The sequence below is a fragment of the Microtus pennsylvanicus genome, chromosome 3, assembly GCF_037038515.1.
Source record: "Microtus pennsylvanicus isolate mMicPen1 chromosome 3, mMicPen1.hap1, whole genome shotgun sequence".
Taxonomy (NCBI): domain Eukaryota; kingdom Metazoa; phylum Chordata; class Mammalia; order Rodentia; family Cricetidae; genus Microtus; species Microtus pennsylvanicus.
In genome coordinates this window covers 46834958-46852919 of record NC_134581.1, presented here as the reverse complement: position 1 = coordinate 46852919, position 17962 = coordinate 46834958, and the positions used below count along the sequence as shown (strand labels likewise).

Sequence of the window (17962 nt, the reverse complement as noted above, 5' to 3'; positions counted from 1 at the left end):
TGTTTTCAGAAAGGATAAAATAAGCAAATATGTCTGAAAGAATACTCTCTGAGTTTTTGTGTATTTTTTTCTAAAAGGAAATAAGCATTCAGGCAGAGACAAATCTCTCTCCCTCTTTCTCTCCCCCTTCTCTCCTACACACACAGACACACACACACACACACACACACAGAGGCAGTGGGGAAAGCATGCTGATTACATATGAGGACTGATTTCTAGCATGTGCCCCAGTGTTAGGGAGACAGGAACAGGCAGGTGCCTGGCCTTGCTGGCCAGTCAGTCTCATGGAGTCAGCAAGTTCTGGACTCAGAGAAGGAATTTATCTCAGAAAATAAAGTGGAGAGCACCGGACATCAACATTTGACCTCCATGCAGTATAGCACACATGTACATACACATACACACATGTAAATATTAAATTTATACCCCCACACATAAATTTATATATAACACATGTAATAAAAATATGAGTGAAGAACTCTGTTGCTGTCACAGTGAAAAAGATCCATGTCTCAACATGAGTTATGGGGTCAAGGGGTTTATATGATGGGTACTGTGGCAGGTGGGGGTACCCACATCCAGTATCACGACAGTGTGCCACATCGCATCTTCACAATCAAACTAGAATACAGCTTACATGATTTTTGAAGTTTACCCTCTTATTTAACTTTCTGCAAGTTTTTAGTAAACAAAGAAAAAGCTTTTATAGGCTAGTGAGGAACTGAGTTGTTATAGATAATCTATGAACTTCCTATGGCTATTCCCTAATGCTGTGACATTAGAAATGGGAGCCATTTATCACATATTTATGGACATAATTTAATACACACTGAGATGGTTAGATTTAATTTCCAATTGGCACATCTCTAAGTCGACAACAAAACAGCATCTGAGAAGGTTTAAAGCATTATCTCAATTCCTTGATTGATGTGGGAAGACCTGCTCACTGTGGGCAGCGTCATTCCTTAGACTGGCCATCCTGGACTGAATGAAACGGAGAAAGTCTTCTAAGCGCTAATGTGTCTGCACTCAGGGTCTCTGCCTTGCTGGGGATGCAATGTGAGGGACCAGATGTTAGTTCCTGCTGCTGTGACTTCCCCACAGTGATGAACTGTAACCCAGAACTATGAGTTCAAATAAACCCTTTTCTCCCATAAGTTGCTCTTTTTCAAGATATTTCATCATAGCCACAGGTGAAAGCTAAGATATATATATATATATATATATATATATATATATATATATATATATATATATATGTATATATGTATATATATATATATATAACAAATAGATATTCAACATTTTTATTGGGGAAAATTAAATGTTATAAATATTGACACACACACATTTACAAGAAGTTTAAGCCTGAAGCTTCAGTTTAAAGCAGCTAGCATGTAACTGTATATAACTAAAGAAATCAGTTGAAGAAATGTGTATATTGTAAAACAATGGTCTATAAAAACCTATGTTTTAAAAAAACTCAAAATCTATATAGAATTTTTGCTTCTCTTTATATTGTAGACAAATATATTAAACCGTTAACATATTAACACCTAACACATGTTCATAGGTATATAAACCTTTACATACATGTTTATAGTTACATAAGCAATGTCTCCATCTTATTTCAAACATTACACTTAAAAATCCAACCATACCTGTACATATGCTCATATGCCCATATGGATGGGGGAAATCTCACAAGGCCTCACCCCTCAATGAAGAAATATAGGCAGGTAATGGCTACTGAGAGATGGAGAATCTAGGGATGAGTACTCCGATAGGTCACCCAATCCTCAGTGGCCATGCCTAAGCCCATATCCACATGAGCGTCATTAAGTGAACTTAATAATTGAGTTCATGGGAAAAGTAGTGAATTTTGAGAGGGAAGTGATGGGCACAGGAAGAGTTGCAGGGGGGGGTGAAATGATATAAATACAGCACTCATGCATGAACGTCTCAAAAATTTAAATTAAAAATATTTTACAGGGAAAAAGTCTAATATGTTTGTTACAGAACATTTGTGATAATGTTCTATAAAGCAACTTTGAGACTACTACAGGAGAAATCATTAGTACTGTTATATACATTTTTGAAATACACGCCTCATCTAGAATTAATGAAGTATAATGTTTTGCAAGGCACACAGCTAAATGAAAAAGAGAAAAATACAAGCTGCAAGGTGACCCGGAACAGTGATTGAGCACATGAACTTTCAAATTCAATTATTTGGGTTTAAATATTGACTTTGCCATTTTCTCCATTAAGGGAAACCTCAGGTACTTAATACATCGATGTCCTCACTTGTAAAATGAATGTCAGAATAGTACTTACCCCCCCAGGCCACTGTGAGGGTTGAACCAGTCATAAATGAAGCAATTCTAACAGTTCAGGACAAGGCAACATTTACTTGGTACTTACTTACTCACATGTGGAACGACGTGACTTACGTTAAAATCTGGAATTACGACAATGACAAAGTACTGACATTACAGGAAGAGATATGAAGGCGCATGCACAGGGGAAGTACAGGGAACACATGTAGAGAGATGCCCATGTGAAATTTGGGGCTTCAAAGAGAACAATCCTTATTTGGATATTTGTTATGTTTATGATTAAGTGTTAAACACTTGTTAGCTCATTCATGCAATCCTTTGTTGTATGAAAAATAATGGTTATATCCATTGGGCTACGGATATGCAAAAATATTCATGCATAGGCAACAAGCAAAGAAGCAGAATAAAAAGCTGGTCAGATGCCAGCAGTGTACGATGGCATGGCTGTGTTTATGAATGAAATGATGATGTTAGGATCTACGGTGGTGTGGTAATATCAGTCTTCTCCTTCTTGCATATGTCCACATGAAATTACACACATATATAGTCAGGTATATTATTAATTAAAAAAACTTCATTAAAAAGGAGCAGATGGTTAAAGGCAAAGCTATTACTGTTATAAAAAAAAAAACAACCCACAAGGCTGGCCATACCACCACCATCATCATGCAAACACCTTGCCTTCAAAACTCTACATTGGGAAGACAGCCAAGGGCTACTGGTGTGTGGGATGAATTAGAGAGATTCAGATGTACTTACCCACCAAACACCTGGAGTGCGGAGAATTTGGAAGCATCCAAATCATTGCCACTTACTATGCGAGCCTTAAATGAATCACAAGAGAAACAAAACGAACAGGTGTTTAGCATAGTACAGCTACACGTGGCAGACTGGGGGACACAGGCTGACTGCACTACACGGGGAGCACCTATGATGATGGGGAGCACCTATGATGACGAATGCTAAGCAGGGTCAGCTCCAAGTCAAAGCTGAGTTTTGTGGGGGGCGGTTTTGAGATTGGCTGCATTTAAACAAAAGCACTGGAAATGCATCATGTTCCAAGTACTCTTTGCCCTTAACACTCGACAGGTTGCGGGGGAGACCATGAATCAGCCAGGAAGGTCTGGACTTAGCCAGACCTGAGAACAGATGCCATGTTTGACCGTAGCAGACCCCTGGGTTGGCGAGTATAAGCTAAATAGCGCAGCTGGCAAGGTGTAACCCCTTCATAAATGCGACACACTGGGGAACACTTAAAGGACAAAGAATGGAAAGCCAGGGAGACATGCATTTTCCACAACTCAGCAGAGAAACCAAAACAAGGCCAACAGGTCACAAACGAACAGGTACAAAAGACAAGATCCGTCAGGAGAGAAGAAAAAAAGTGTGATTAAAACCTTTTCATCCACAGAGCTGCTGTCTGGAAGAGAATCGGGAGAAGAAGGGATACATGTTAGATGGAGTTTTCCAGAAACTATTGAACACACACATGAACTGAGTCATCGAAACTATTAAAAACTCTAAAGGAACCATTCCAAGGCTGAACCCCAAGGGAATGAGGGACCACCGATCTCATAATGTAAATTGCTAGAATTCTGAGAACACTTAAGAAGCAACAGTGTGAATTCTAGGTTTAATAAAAGGAAATGTGTTCTACAAAGAAGCTGAGGAATCGGAGGGCCCGGGGTTCAACTGAGACTCCGCCACTTACTACATGTGTTGGACTAGCTCCCCAGCTCTCTAGAGTCTGAACCCAAATCTGAATGAGGTCACACGTGCCTCTTGTTCACAATACTGCTGAGAGGCTAAATACTTGGCAAAATTCAAGCTATATTCTAGCAGTTGTGTTAAGGAATAATGACTACAGGGATTAATTTTATCAGAGTATTCATCCGAGCTTTCTGACATCATGAAACTTGAGTTAAATTAAAAAGAGTCTCTTACACATATCAAGACTGGTGTCTGCAAAGATGAAATAACTGCGGATCACTAAGGCAGTATGTGGCAGATGCAAGCTCAGATCCAGGGCCTCTGGCCCTCCACACAGTGCTTTGGAGACTCAGAGTTCTAAGTGAACCACACAAAGCAACCAGGCTGGTGCATCTACAACCTTTTAGTGCAACTTAGGACAAATCAGGGCCTGATATATTCCAGTTCAGCTGATCATGGCACCAAGTCCTGTGAGCTCTCAGGGGTGTTTATTGAGTTGCTGTTTTCGCAGTCCAGTCTGAATCTTCCAAGACCATAGGATATGGTCATCTGGGCATTACAAGGAATATTGCTCTTAGATTTATGCACTTTTGCTTGAAGAATAAAGCTGGAAGGGTGTCTCTACACAGACTGGCAGGGACTAGAGCTGGAGTTACATTGTTGTTCACTCAGTCCACCCCCACTTTTAAATACAGACAAACCTCAGTAAGACAATGTCCCTAAAGTCACGCGGCTTAACAACCATCATTTCTCATGACAGTCTGACATTTGTTCATATTTTGACTCATTAAGTATGATATGGATTGATGGCTATAACTAAATATTTTACATAGATTTTATAGTGTCTCAGGATTGTCTATAAATATAAGATAAAATTAAGTATTTTAATAAGTAATAAAATATGAAACTTATTGTGCCATAAATATTTTTAGAAGCTGTGTAAATGTAGCAAATAAATTTAAGTATTATTTAAAAAGAATAATATCCTATTCAAATTATTTCCATCCCACAGATGACTCCAAAGCGTGGAATGACTAATGTCATGTGACATATGAATGGGTCATACGTCTGTGAGTCAGTCAGACAATCTGCCCAGGACTTTAGGGATAACTAAAGGTTGTCTGCCCAAAGTTCCTAATAATTCTTAGAAACCACTTTAAAATAGGGCTGGACTGTGTCTTGCTTAAGTTTAATGCTACTGACATCATTTATTTATATATTAGCCCACCCCCATCATCAAGCACAAAATAGAAGTTCTTACTCTCAGTTTAGCTTATCTCTAGATGTCCTGACCAATAGATATCCAAATACGTAAATAAATAATGGCAGTATTAGAAGCGGAGGTACAAATTTTTTTGTATTTTTCAGGATTTATAATTTTATAGCTACCTAAACAAAGTAAAACAAAATCACTGAGAAACTGCAATCATTAATAAAAGAACAAAGAAATCAACTCTCTAGTCATTTAAAAGTTATTATCTACATAATACCAAGAATTGCCTTTGAAAAACAAATTAAAAGATCAGATTTAAATAGTTGATATTTTGAGTGAATAATTGATATTAGATGTTTCCTATTGATATATGTTTCCCACGTCATGTCAACTATGCAGCTGAATGAGTCACCCTCCAAGGTCATTGCTACTATGCTGCTGGTAATCTTGTCCACTCACTGTGCATTCACTCATTCATTCATTCACGCATTCAACACATATTTCCTATTAATTGACCCCTTTTATTCTCTTTGAAGCCTTTCCTACGTTTCTATTACATTCCCTTGCAATGCAACCTCTCTAACGTGCAAATGTAATCGGTTCCCCCACATTTTACAACCCACCAGTAATATCCAGACTACCTGTGAGATTCATCCCAAGTTACTGCAGTTTTCTGATTCCTTTGTCTCCTACGATTAATCTTCAGACATTCAGCACACAAGTCCCACTGCATGTATAGTCTTTGAAATTTTTGCTTCCTCCTTCCTCAAACCTCCACACTTCCTCCTCATTCAGATTACAGCTTGGTGTTCTTGCAAACCTGTCTAAAGTCAGTTCCACGCTCTGGAAACTTTTTATTCACCCAGGGTACAAATGCAGGTATTTGAGAGCCTTCTGACGTGAGGCCTAGCAACCACATCCGGGCCCCTCAGTAGGAGCAACAAAGCTTTTAATTGCTGCGTCATTTCTCTAGTCCCCATCTTTGACGTTTTAAAAGGAAAATTCAGGTGATCTATGAAATTATTAAAAATGTATCAAACCTGAAATGGTATGATCATGGAAAAAATAATAGGTGAGAAGATAAAGGAGACACCAATAAACCAACATAATCTGATATAGAAGAAGTAATGACTAAGAAGGGATTCTTTTTTATGAAAGAAGTATTCTTTCACAAGAATCATGAGAAGGCGAAGAGTGTTCAATAATGCATTATGTGTCTGAAATATTTATTTTATCGTTATACATATTCCACAAAGTTCATGTCCATTAAAGAATTAAATATAAAACAATTAAAGGAAGAAAATTAGATACAAAGAAAAATTAGATATTAAAAACTGAGATAAAGACAATTCACAAATTAAAATGCCACAATGGTAATTAAGTGTGAAAATTATCTAGTTTATTAAAACTATGCCTAATGATGATTATAAATTAACATGAAATAGAATAGAGATTAATTTTAATATCACTAAAATTAATTTCCAAGGATATTGAGAATATCATCAGTTAGACAGTAGCATACATAATTGATGAGAGTAAAAGTATAAAAAATTATGATTAACTTTTTGTCAACTTATTTGTGATGCTTGGACAGGGTATTCTAGTTTGGAATATTGATGCTGCGGAAATCTTTGTTGTGGATGAGCTAGTCTGCCCAGATGCTTCTATGAAGTTCTGAGCACAAAGATGTTGGGATGTGAAAACTGGGTCATAGAAGTATGATTTATTCAGATGGAGAAGAGACTTAAACTTGTTCTTATCAAAAAACAAAAAAAGAATGTGGTGACACAGACACACAGAGACCTCATAAAACCAAAGGTAGCGTTGTGGGGACACATCTCAAGTAACCATTAGAATCTCTGAGAGGCAGAGGGTCCTCTGTTAGCATCTGTAGAGGATACAGGTCCCTCTCAGGATCTTGACCTCAGGTTGCCTGTCTTCAGAGCTTGGAGACAATCAATGCCAGATATTTTAGACAATTTTCATTTGTAGTGCAATGGGATGATAAATCTCGGTAAGTCATATGTTTTCAAATATTAAAACATAACTTGTGTAGAGATCAAGTAAACAATTGCTACTTGCAACAAATGATAGGGAAAGTACACACGATGCAGTATCAAGGTATGGGCTGAAAATTGTACTCTATGACATAGATGAAAAATATAACCACTAATATCACTGCATTTAGATAGTATTAAATTGTAGGGAATGTTTGTGGCATATAAAACAACAGTAAATCATTCTGACAAGGTAACAACTATATTAAAGGAAAAGTTATACACAGAGAGACTATGAAGAAACATCACCATACTAACAATCAATATTCTAACAATAGAATATATTTTCTGTTCTTTTTGTACTTTCTTTGTTGTGCTAATTTGGTGATGATACTGCTGCAAGCTGTAAAGTGACATAATATCTGCCCAATAGAAATGAGTGCATATTCTCCTTGAGTGAACATAGAATGTTTCAACAAACAAATATTAACAAATGTAAATATTGAAGTTTTGATTGAAGTTTCATGATCCAGTTCATGAAGTCAGAAATCAGTGACAGGAAGAGCTCTAGAGAATTTACAAATATATGGAAATTAAATAACATGTTCCTGAGCAACTGGTGGGTCAATGAGTAAATCATACAGGATATCTTAAAATACCTCAAGGTGAAAAAGAGAGATGCTATACATCAATACACACAGAATGCAGAGAAAACCATAGAAGAACCATTTATAGGGATAAATGGCCATGTTAAGAAAAAAAGAAAGCCCCAGAATGGGCTAATTTTACATTTTAAAGAAGTAGAAAATAAAACTAATCTCATAGTTATCAGAAAAAGTATTAATACTAAGTGATAGAGCAGGAATAAAATGAATCAGACTAGGGAGAAGACAGAAAAATATGTAAAATTAAGAGTTGTATTTTTGAAAGTATAAACAAAACTAACAAAATGAAAGCACAAATTATACCATAAGAGCAAAATAAATATGAAGAAAGCAAAAAGCTATGTTACTTCAGAGGAATATAATATCTCTCCAACAGCAGGTTACAAACATCTAAAGGATAAAATAGTGATATCTAAAATAATTATAAAAATGTCAATGAGATTTAATGAAATCAGACAACCATTTAATGATTAATGCAATATGAACAAGCAATTAGTCAAGAGAGATTTTTGAGAGAGAACCACACAGAAACTTAGAAACAAGGTGCTCAGTAAGTCAAATGTACAGTGTGTTGTATGTATGTATGTATGCATGCATGTACATATGTATGTAGGTATTTGAAAGCACCAAAACCAAACTTATTTGAATAAAGAGAAGAGGGAATATTCAAATTTGAAGAGTCCTTTTTAGTAGCAGCAGTAGACAAAATAAAAAGCTGAATAAAGACATAAAATATGGAATATCTAAGAAGTTTAAGATGTGATCAAATGAACAAATACCTTTTTTTTGACTCCCTAAAAGGAGGAAAAACAAAGTTGAGGGAATATAAAACTACTTAATGTAATTAAAGAAAAGCAGTCATTTCATCGTTCTTGGAGAAGTATAGGTATACATGTACAGAGGCCAATAGGACCAATAAGTGCTTGGCTAGAAAGACATTATCACGAAATCTTACATTCAAATTGTCAGAGGCAGAAGAGAAAGAAAGACTTCTAAAATCGGCATGAGAAAAGCTCCAGACTCCCTTTAAGGGAATCTGCAGTAGACTACCATGCCTTTACCATCGGAAGAGAAAGGAATGAAAACCCTTGAGTCCTGAATCAAATTAACTACAACCCAAGGATACTACATGGAACAAGGACATCCTTCAATCACAACCCATACATGGGGTTCTGCAGGATGAGTAGAGACAGGGGTATTTAAGATGACTGCAATCTTAGAGAAGTATACAAAGGATGAATGATTAAACCAATTTATGTAGATATAAGCCTCTGTTCCACCTGGTCCCACAGCCATTCAGTCTCAAATAAACACACAGAGGTTTATATTAATTATAAACTATTTGATATATTTTAGGCTTATTACTTACTATCTCTTACAACTTAAATTAACCCATAATTCTTATCTATGTTTAGCCATGTGGCTTGGTACCTTTTCTCAGTAAGGCATTCTCATCTTGCTTCCACTGCTTCTAGATTATGTCTGCCTTTCCTCTCCCAAGAATTCTCCTAATATGGTTGCCTCACCTCTACTTCTTGCCTAACTACTGGCCAACCAACATTTTATTAAACCAATATGAATAACAAATCTTTACAGTGTATAAAAGCATTATCCCACAGAAATTCATGAATAAAACAGTACAAAATCAGCACACACAATGCACTGATTTTTCTACATATACATATGATAAATTGAAATTTGCTGAGAAACCATGAAAATCATCCCACTGACAATAGTTACAAAAGCATAATGCATTAAATAACAAATACAACAAACAAAACCTACAAAACACTCATCCACAAGATAGAAAAATACGTCAAGATGTGGAAAGTCCTCCCATGTTCAGGGACCAGAAGAATTTATTTGAAGTGTCTATATATGATCTGAAGATTCAAAACATCATTATAAATTATACTAAAATATCAGTTAGGATCTTTATATAACTAAAACAAAGAAAAGACACAGAGGAATTGGAATAGCCAAGCCAATTTTGACAAAGAATATCAAAGCTAAAGGCCTCAGAGTATTAGATTTCAAAGCATTGGCACCAGAACATGACACTGGCAGGAAATAGCACAGGCCAGCACAACACAACACACCAGAAGGAAAAGAAAGAAAACCACCCTTCTGCAGCTGATTGACTCCCAAACAAGTTGCCAAGAACATACATCACAGGTGGACTGACAGCCTCTTCAAGAAATGTTGCTGAGAAATACAGATTCCCAGAGTCGGTAACACTGAACTTGCCTCCTTATCCTCTCCTTCTGCATAAAGTTCAGGACTCATAAGAAACCTAAGTAAGAATCAAAATTTGAAGCCACTAGAAGACACCATGAGAGAAACACTTCAAGGCACTTGTACAAATAATAATTTTTCTGGCAGTTCCCCAGAAACACAGGTAATTAAAACAGACTTTTTAAAAAGACAAAAGTAAGTTTCTATTGGTAATTTCTCTATACAAATAGAAAACCAAAAGCAAACCAAAGCCATAGTAACAAACTATTTTTTAGCTTTTTCTTTAATGTGATAAAAATGCATTTATTAAAATTCTACTGTAACGAGTCTTTCTCTGCCCCAGCAGTTCCCAAATAATGACATGAAGACTTCTTATTAGTTATGAAAGCTCAACCTTTAGCTTAGGCTTGTTTCTAACTAGCTCCTATAACTTAAATTAACCCACATTTTTATTAATCTGTGTTCTAATATGTGATTTATTTTTACCTCTACACCATTTTGTGTGTCTGACTTATTCTGCACCTTGCAAGCTTCTCTGCCTCTCTTCTTCCCAGAGACCTCTCTGTGCCCACAAGTCCCGCCTATAGCTCTGTCCTAGCCATATATGGGCAATTTAGCTCTTTATTAAGCCAATCAGAAGGCACCTTGGCAAAGACACATCTTTACAGTGTACAAAAAGATTATTTCACAGTCTATCATGAATAAATTAGTACACTTTATATCACGAACAACTATTACTGTTACCATTTCTAAAATAGAGAAATTGAATATGTTCTAAAGCTCTTACTAAAGTAATGAGAAAAAAGTAATTGGTAATGATGCAGAAAATCACATTGTTTTGTTTAGAGACTAGTTGTGAAATATGTTAAGTAATTGCTAAATAATATCAGCTATGTGAGAAGTCCAAAATAGCTGCTAAGCTATTAAAATGGACAATAATACTATACAATAATACAAGAATTTTTTTTTTTTTGATTTTTCGAGACAGGGTTTCTCTGTAGCTTTTGGTTCCTGTCCTGGAACTAGCTCTTGTAGACCAGGCTGGCCTCGAACTCACAGAGATCCGCCTGCCTCTGCCTCCCGAGTGCTGGGATTAAAGGCGTGCGCCACCACCGCCCGGCAAGAATTTTTTTAAATTAACATAAAAGTTCAATATTATGCCTGTATGTCATTTGTTTTTATCATTAAATTAAAATGTGTAATACATTGACTGTCTCTCTGCGGTGTGTGTGTGCATGTGTGTGTATGCACACACGTGTGGTGTATGCATGTGAGGAAAGGGATACATGTGGAAGCTACAGGTTGACAAAGGGTATCTGCATTCACTCTCCACCTTAGGTTTGATCATTTTTTAATTTTTATTTTATGTCCGTGAGTGTTTTTCCTGCATATGTACAAGTGTACCATATGCATGCAATGCCCACAGTGACCAGAAGAAGGCAATGGATCTTCTGGAACCAGAGTTTCACAGTTATGAGCTGCCATGTGGGTGTTGGGAACTGAACCTGGGTCTTCTGAAGGACAGCCAGTTCTCTTAACCACCGAGCCATTTCTACAGTCCCAATCTACCTTATTTTTTTAAGACAGAGTTTCTCATTGAATCTGAAACTTGTCGATTTGGCTAGACTGGCTTGCCACTGAACTCTACCAATCATCCTGCCTCTGCCCCCCACTGTTAAGATTATAGTCATGTGTCATCACTCCTAGCTTCTCTGTGGTTGCTGGGGATCCAAACTGAGGTCCACCTGTGTGGATGGTAAATGTTTCTCCTACTGAGTCATCTTCTCACTCTGCAATTAAATTCTCAATCATTTGATTAGGAAAAACAACTGAAGAAAATCTTCTCACAAAAACATACAACCAATATAGTACACCTAGAACAACAACAACAAAAAACCTACTCAAATAAGCAGAAGATGTTTCCCAGCAAAAATATAAAGTTCTTTTAATAGCACTAACATAATGAATTGTCCATATTATTTTATAAGTAAGGAACATAGAAACCTACCACCTTCCTTTCTTATCTGTGCAGTAATATTTTAAGAGGCTGCTTGCTCGTCCTGGTCTCCCAGAACCGAAATTACCACGCAGAAACTATATTAATTAAATCACTGCTTGGCCCATTAGCTCTAGCTTCTTATTGGCTAACTCTTACATCTAAATTTAACCCATTTATAGTAATCTGTGTATTGCTACATGGCCGTGGCTTAATGGTAAGTTCCAGTGTCTGTCTCTGGTATAGCTACATGGTTTCTCTCTGACTCTGCCTTCTTTCTTTCAGCATTCAGTCTAGTTTTCCCTGCCTAGCTCTACTCTGCCCTATCACAGGCTCAAGACAGTTATTTTATTAACCAATGGTACTGATAGCATACAGAGCAGAATCCCACATCACAGTAAGCACAGAGTGTGAGACATAACAACACAATAAAGAAATCTATGGTTGCTTACTGACCCAACATTTGGAGTCTCCATGCGTGTAATCCCAGTTTTCTGCATGTATTTGTAACAGTTCCTTCCTACCATGATTCCACCCACTGCTGAGTTCAAGGTGATCTTGTTTCAAGTCAAGAATCTCAAGAGATTTTCATTTTAATGTGGGCACACGGGAGAAGAGAAAGGCAAATTTGGGTGTGTCACTGCCCACCTGTTCAACTTATAGCCAGGGTTAGTCCTAAGCAGAGAGATGTAGTCTCTAGAAGAAGAAATTTGTGGCTCACCAAGTCTTTGTCCTTCATATGTAAAGATGAGCTTGAAGGTAAATTTTTCTTTTTGTAGGTTCTACTCGACTCCTGTGGCCCTGCGTTTAAAGCAATGGATTTCCACCTAAGTGACTTCAGCGTAAGAAAATGACATGCAGATGGCAGTTCTCTTAATCATGGCACCCTGGCCACAAAATCTGAAGCAAAGGAGCTATCACAGTCTCTGTATGTTAAAGATTAAAAAAATAAAGGTAGAGTCAGTGTGGAGTGTGCATGTGAGTGTCGTGCTTGCAGTACTCAGAAGAGGATGTTGGATCCCTGGAGCTAAAGTAAATGGTGGTTATGAGCTACCTAGTCTGAGTGCTTGAAACACACTTAGGTCCTCTGCAAAAGTAGTGTGTGCTCTTAACCTCTGAGCTATCTCTAGCCATTCAAAGATGGTTTTTAAATGCTCCCTCTGAACAGCTGGCATTCCTGTTTTCAGTTGTAAGGAAGAACAGCATCACTTTCATGTTCACCGTTCACAATGAAGTGTAATACTTCTTTATTACCCCAAGGAATACTCTCCCTCAAAATTTCCTATTAGCCAAAACTCCCCATCTTGTGATGACAGAGACCTCTCTCATCATTGATCCATGAGTTATGGAAAAATATTGAGCCAAAAAACATGGAAACATTCTGCAACCACTTACTAGAATGATGTAATTTCAGAAAGTTGGTTACTGAGCAATTGTATTGCCCAGGCTGTGGTGAGGAGGCATCAGAGGGTGAGGCAGAGTCTGTTAGGCTACTGCTTACACCACGTCTTTCTGGGTTTCTAAATACGACTTTGTTGACAAAAATAATGTCTCTCTTAAAAAAAAAAGACTGCAATCATTGTATTTAGGTAATAAAATGAAGTTAGCTATTTGAATAGACAGGTCTCATGGGTTTTCTACACTTAACTCATTTAATGTTTATGGAATTCCCAGAACTGTGGGAAGATGTAATAGAAGATCTGTGGGGGCTGATAATTTCTATCATCTATCACATTCAACTATAAGAACAGAATGATGCGCCTCCCAATATCAACACAGAAATGAAAGAATAAGTCCAATTTGTCAGCAGGACAATTCTGGTGTCAAGTCACAGGAAGGAGAAGGTGGAATTTGTTCTTTCAAAAATGTTAGCATTGTACCCTGTGTTGGTTAGAAGAATAAAATTCCCCATGAACGGGCAGGGATGGCAGTCGGGCTGTTTAACCAGAGCTGCTATATTCTGGGAAGTGCTCATTGGAGAAATGGATCACGTGTTTGAATCTTTGGAAAGCTATCACTTAGCTGTCTGCACATGGAGGAGGAAGGACTGAGCTCCAATATGTCCTGCTGTGGTCAGCTTGCTGATCTTTGATGGGGTTGGGAGTGTGCTTCTGTTCAAGCAGTGGGGGCAGTAAGGGGGGGATTTTATTGGACCTCGTAGCTTGTGAGAAAGAGAAATCAGGCAACTTTTATTCCTACTGTTTGTTCTGGCTTGATGATCTGGAAAACTAATAACCATTAATTGTCACAAAAGGCGCCACAGCTAGAGCAATAACGTCCACAGAGCATAAGATACATTTTTCTTATGGTGCTAAAAACCTCTTTTTAATCAATTTGAAAGCAACTACCAGAAAAAGCTTTTTTTTCACCTATAATATTTTCATGAGAAGTCTTCTAGACACAGATGGAAATCTCACTCACAAGTGTATGCACTCAAGAAAGAGCTCAATTTTATATTCATATCCCAGTCTACTGTAGAAATTCCACCACAGTATTTCTCTTGGTTCCTTCTGGTACAGCATCTTTGAAAAGTCTATCTTCCAAAGTATTCCTTAGGCAAGGCAAGGTATTATCTATAAATATACCTGTAATCATACCTGAGATGATATTTTGTTTTCTAAAAATTTTTAAAATGTATCCATCTAATTGGAAAGGAGACTGGTATATACTTGCCGTAACACATGTATACAGATCAGGGCATGGCTTGAAGGAGTCTGTTTTCTTCTTTTAACATGGCGGTCCTGGGGATAGGACTCTGGTCATCAGGCTTAGTAGCAAGATGACAGTCCTGGATGGCATTTTCATCCCTCTTCTTCTTTTTTGGCTAAGTGTGGCAGGAAAAAGGTTTCGAAAGTCTATTGTAGGGGGTGAGAGATCTGCGTACATTAAACCCTATCCCACAACTCACAGTCCACCCTTATGCTTAGTGATTTCTCCTCCTGTTAAAAAGCACTTTAAGAAGTTTGTGAGGGACACATTTTTCTGAATGAAAAGCTTGCTTAAATTAAAAAATACAGTTTAGGGTCTAGGAAGATGACTCAGCTGGTAAAGTGTTAGCTCCCCAAACAGTAAGACCTGAGCCTATATCCCCACTGCCCACATGTTAGAGAGACAGAGACAGGAGGATCCCTGGCACTCTATGGGCTGCCAGTCTAGATGAACTGGTGAATGTCAGGTGAACTAAGAGACTCCATTTAAAAAATAAGATGGAGAACAATTGATGAGGATACCCAATGTCAATTGCTAACCCTACACCCATGCACACACATGTCTATATACATAAGCGTGTGAGCCCACATATCCATGGATACACACACACACAAGCAGCACATACAAATATATGTGTATCTCAGTGTTTGTGCATGTTTGTGTGGTTTATAAAAAGCTATGATTTTATAGGACAGTTGCACAGTATGTTTTACTTTCAGTTTTATGAAGCATGAGTTCAAGACTAAGACAGCTACAGATAAAACAACATGTAATTCTAAGGAAGAAACATCTGTCTCTGCAGGAAGTGCCAAGGATGGGGACCATGATGGCGGACAGAACTTCCATGTTGCTGGGGGTGGAATACAGCCCCCCATAGTGGATAAAAGGCACAGAAGCTTGTGTCCAGATTCCAGACTTTGGCTCCATTCACTCTCTATCATAAACCACCAAGCTGATGGGTGTGGTGACACACGCCTTGAATCCCATCACTTATCTCTCAGGAGGCAGAGGTGTGGGCATCTCTGTGAGTTTGAGGTCACTCTTGTTTACATATTAAGTTCCAATCTGCCAGTGCTACCTAGTGAGACCTTATCTCAGAAAAAGAGAAGAGAAGCAACTCTCTCTTCTGAGGGTATGCAAACCACCCTCCCATGGAACAGCCACAGAGAATGCTTTGTCTCTGAGTGTGCAGAGGAACAATTCTGTCTGAACAGCAGCCTGAGTCTGTAGTCTTCTCCACAGCAGTTCCTCTTTGTCATTGCTAAATCAACCAGCGGAGAGGAATTCACTTGGCTTTCTAATCTCCCTCCTCTGTCTTCCAAGCGACACCATGAGGGTGGAGTAAATATTTCACACGACAGAACAGGGCAATTCACTTATTCTTATCTGGCCCTACAGAGAAATCTACTTGCTACAGTTTTTAAAAAGTTAAAGGGTCTTTCTGGGATCTGAAGCTTGAAATTCAAACCTACTGCAACACCATAAATTTTTAAGGCGAATAATGTTTTGCTATATTGTGGTGGTTTTCTGAAGTAGTATTTAGTAAAATACATGTTATTTCAGAGAGAATACTGTACCAAGCTATTATCTCCAAATACTTGCTATAGAGCTCCACAAAGAAGACAGACATTTCTCTCAAACAAAAGTCAGTTAATCCTTACATTTTGTTATCCGCTTAGAAATTTTTCTGTTTTCTTTTCTTCCCAATTTATACACCATGGACTCAAGGTCATAGGACTTTTTTTCCCCCTCCAAAGTTTTGTTTTGGTATTTTTTATACCATGGCCTCCCAGTCACAAGTATCATTACTGTTTGCCTCAGCTAAGACCAGTTTCAGGAAGATTTAGAAAAAAATGATTATGGTCTCAATCCTCTCAAAATCCAGCTCTAACCTTTAGCAGGAATTCTCATTTCAAAGGTGTTTCTTTTTATAAAATTCTAGGATGAAAATAAATGGACTTGGAGGGACGATCTCATTCATTCTTGTTTTCCTTAAGTAGATAGCACAACCATCCCAAGGTAATGGCGGGGAATGCTAGCTCAGATCAACGCTCCAGCTGACTCAATCTGCCTGCACTGTCATCGATCACACTAATTCCCCTTGAACTAAGAGCTGAGTCCTCGTTCTGAGGGGAAACTGTAGCACTGAAGCCAGTTGAGTCCCTGTTCTCAGCTGGCTTCTAAAGTTACATCATAAATTTCAAAGCCTGCATCATTTTCGGTGTCTCCTGCAGCCTCTGGTTCCTTGAAGGGTGAGAAGTCATCCGCCATCTTTCTTTTACACACTACATTCTAATTCGTGCATCACATCTGTCTGTGTCTATTAGCAACACAGGATGACAAGTCAAGTGTGTGCAAAACCCAGGGAAGGCGCTGGCTTGTACATGGATGTATAAGAGAAGACATTCAAACTAAAAACATAAAACTTAGTTGTTAAAGACTTTACAAAATTTACTTTTGTTTCTCTTCGAATTACCAGGGATAAAACATAGGCCCTTACACAGGATAGGGAATCATTTAGCCTCTGAACTGCAGCTCTTGTTACAGCCTTTCCCCGTCTCTTATTTGCAGGTGTATTCTGCTGAGTTATTGGTGTGTTCATATTTAAAGGATAGGTACAACTGTAATATGTATTAAGACTAAAAACAAAGAAAACTACTGAAAGGGCTAAGGGACTGGCTCAATGGATGAGAGCCCACACTGCTCTCGCAGAGGACCTGAATTCAGCTCCCAGCACCTGTGTTGGGCAGTTCACAGCTTGGTACAACTCCAGCTCCAGGGAGTCTGATAATCTCTTCCTGAACTCTGCAGCTACTACACCTGTGTGGCATGCAGTCACACAGCCACATACACATAATTAAAAATCCTTACAAAGAACATTAGTTGTAATTTTCTTTTAATAACAATTAAATTGAGGTTTGTTAATAAAAGCATTTGTCATTTTTATAATATCGCCCTTCTGTGAACATATTTAATTCTAGGATGGCCAAATAATGCTTACTGCATTTTAACTGTGGAAGAAACTAATCTATAAAATTTATATTTCTTGAATTTAGTCCCACATTTAAACAACCTTAGTTATGTAAAGCAGGGAGACA

General features: G+C 37.8%; 1 protein-coding gene across 6 annotated transcripts in view; it reads right to left on the bottom strand.

Moving 5' to 3' along the window:
- Unc13c (unc-13 homolog C) overlaps nucleotides 1–17962 on the bottom strand; it is a 453039-nt gene that overhangs the window by 338096 nt on the left and 96981 nt on the right. For all 6 annotated transcript variants that reach the window (XM_075965264.1, XM_075965261.1, XM_075965265.1 and 3 more), the window contains 2 exons: nucleotides 3737–3759; nucleotides 3099–3163 (listed from right to left, as the gene is read on the bottom strand). In XM_075965264.1, the coding sequence (XP_075821379.1) occupies nucleotides 3099–3163; nucleotides 3737–3759 (88 nt within the window). The remainder of the gene's footprint in view (nucleotides 1–3098; nucleotides 3164–3736; nucleotides 3760–17962) is intronic.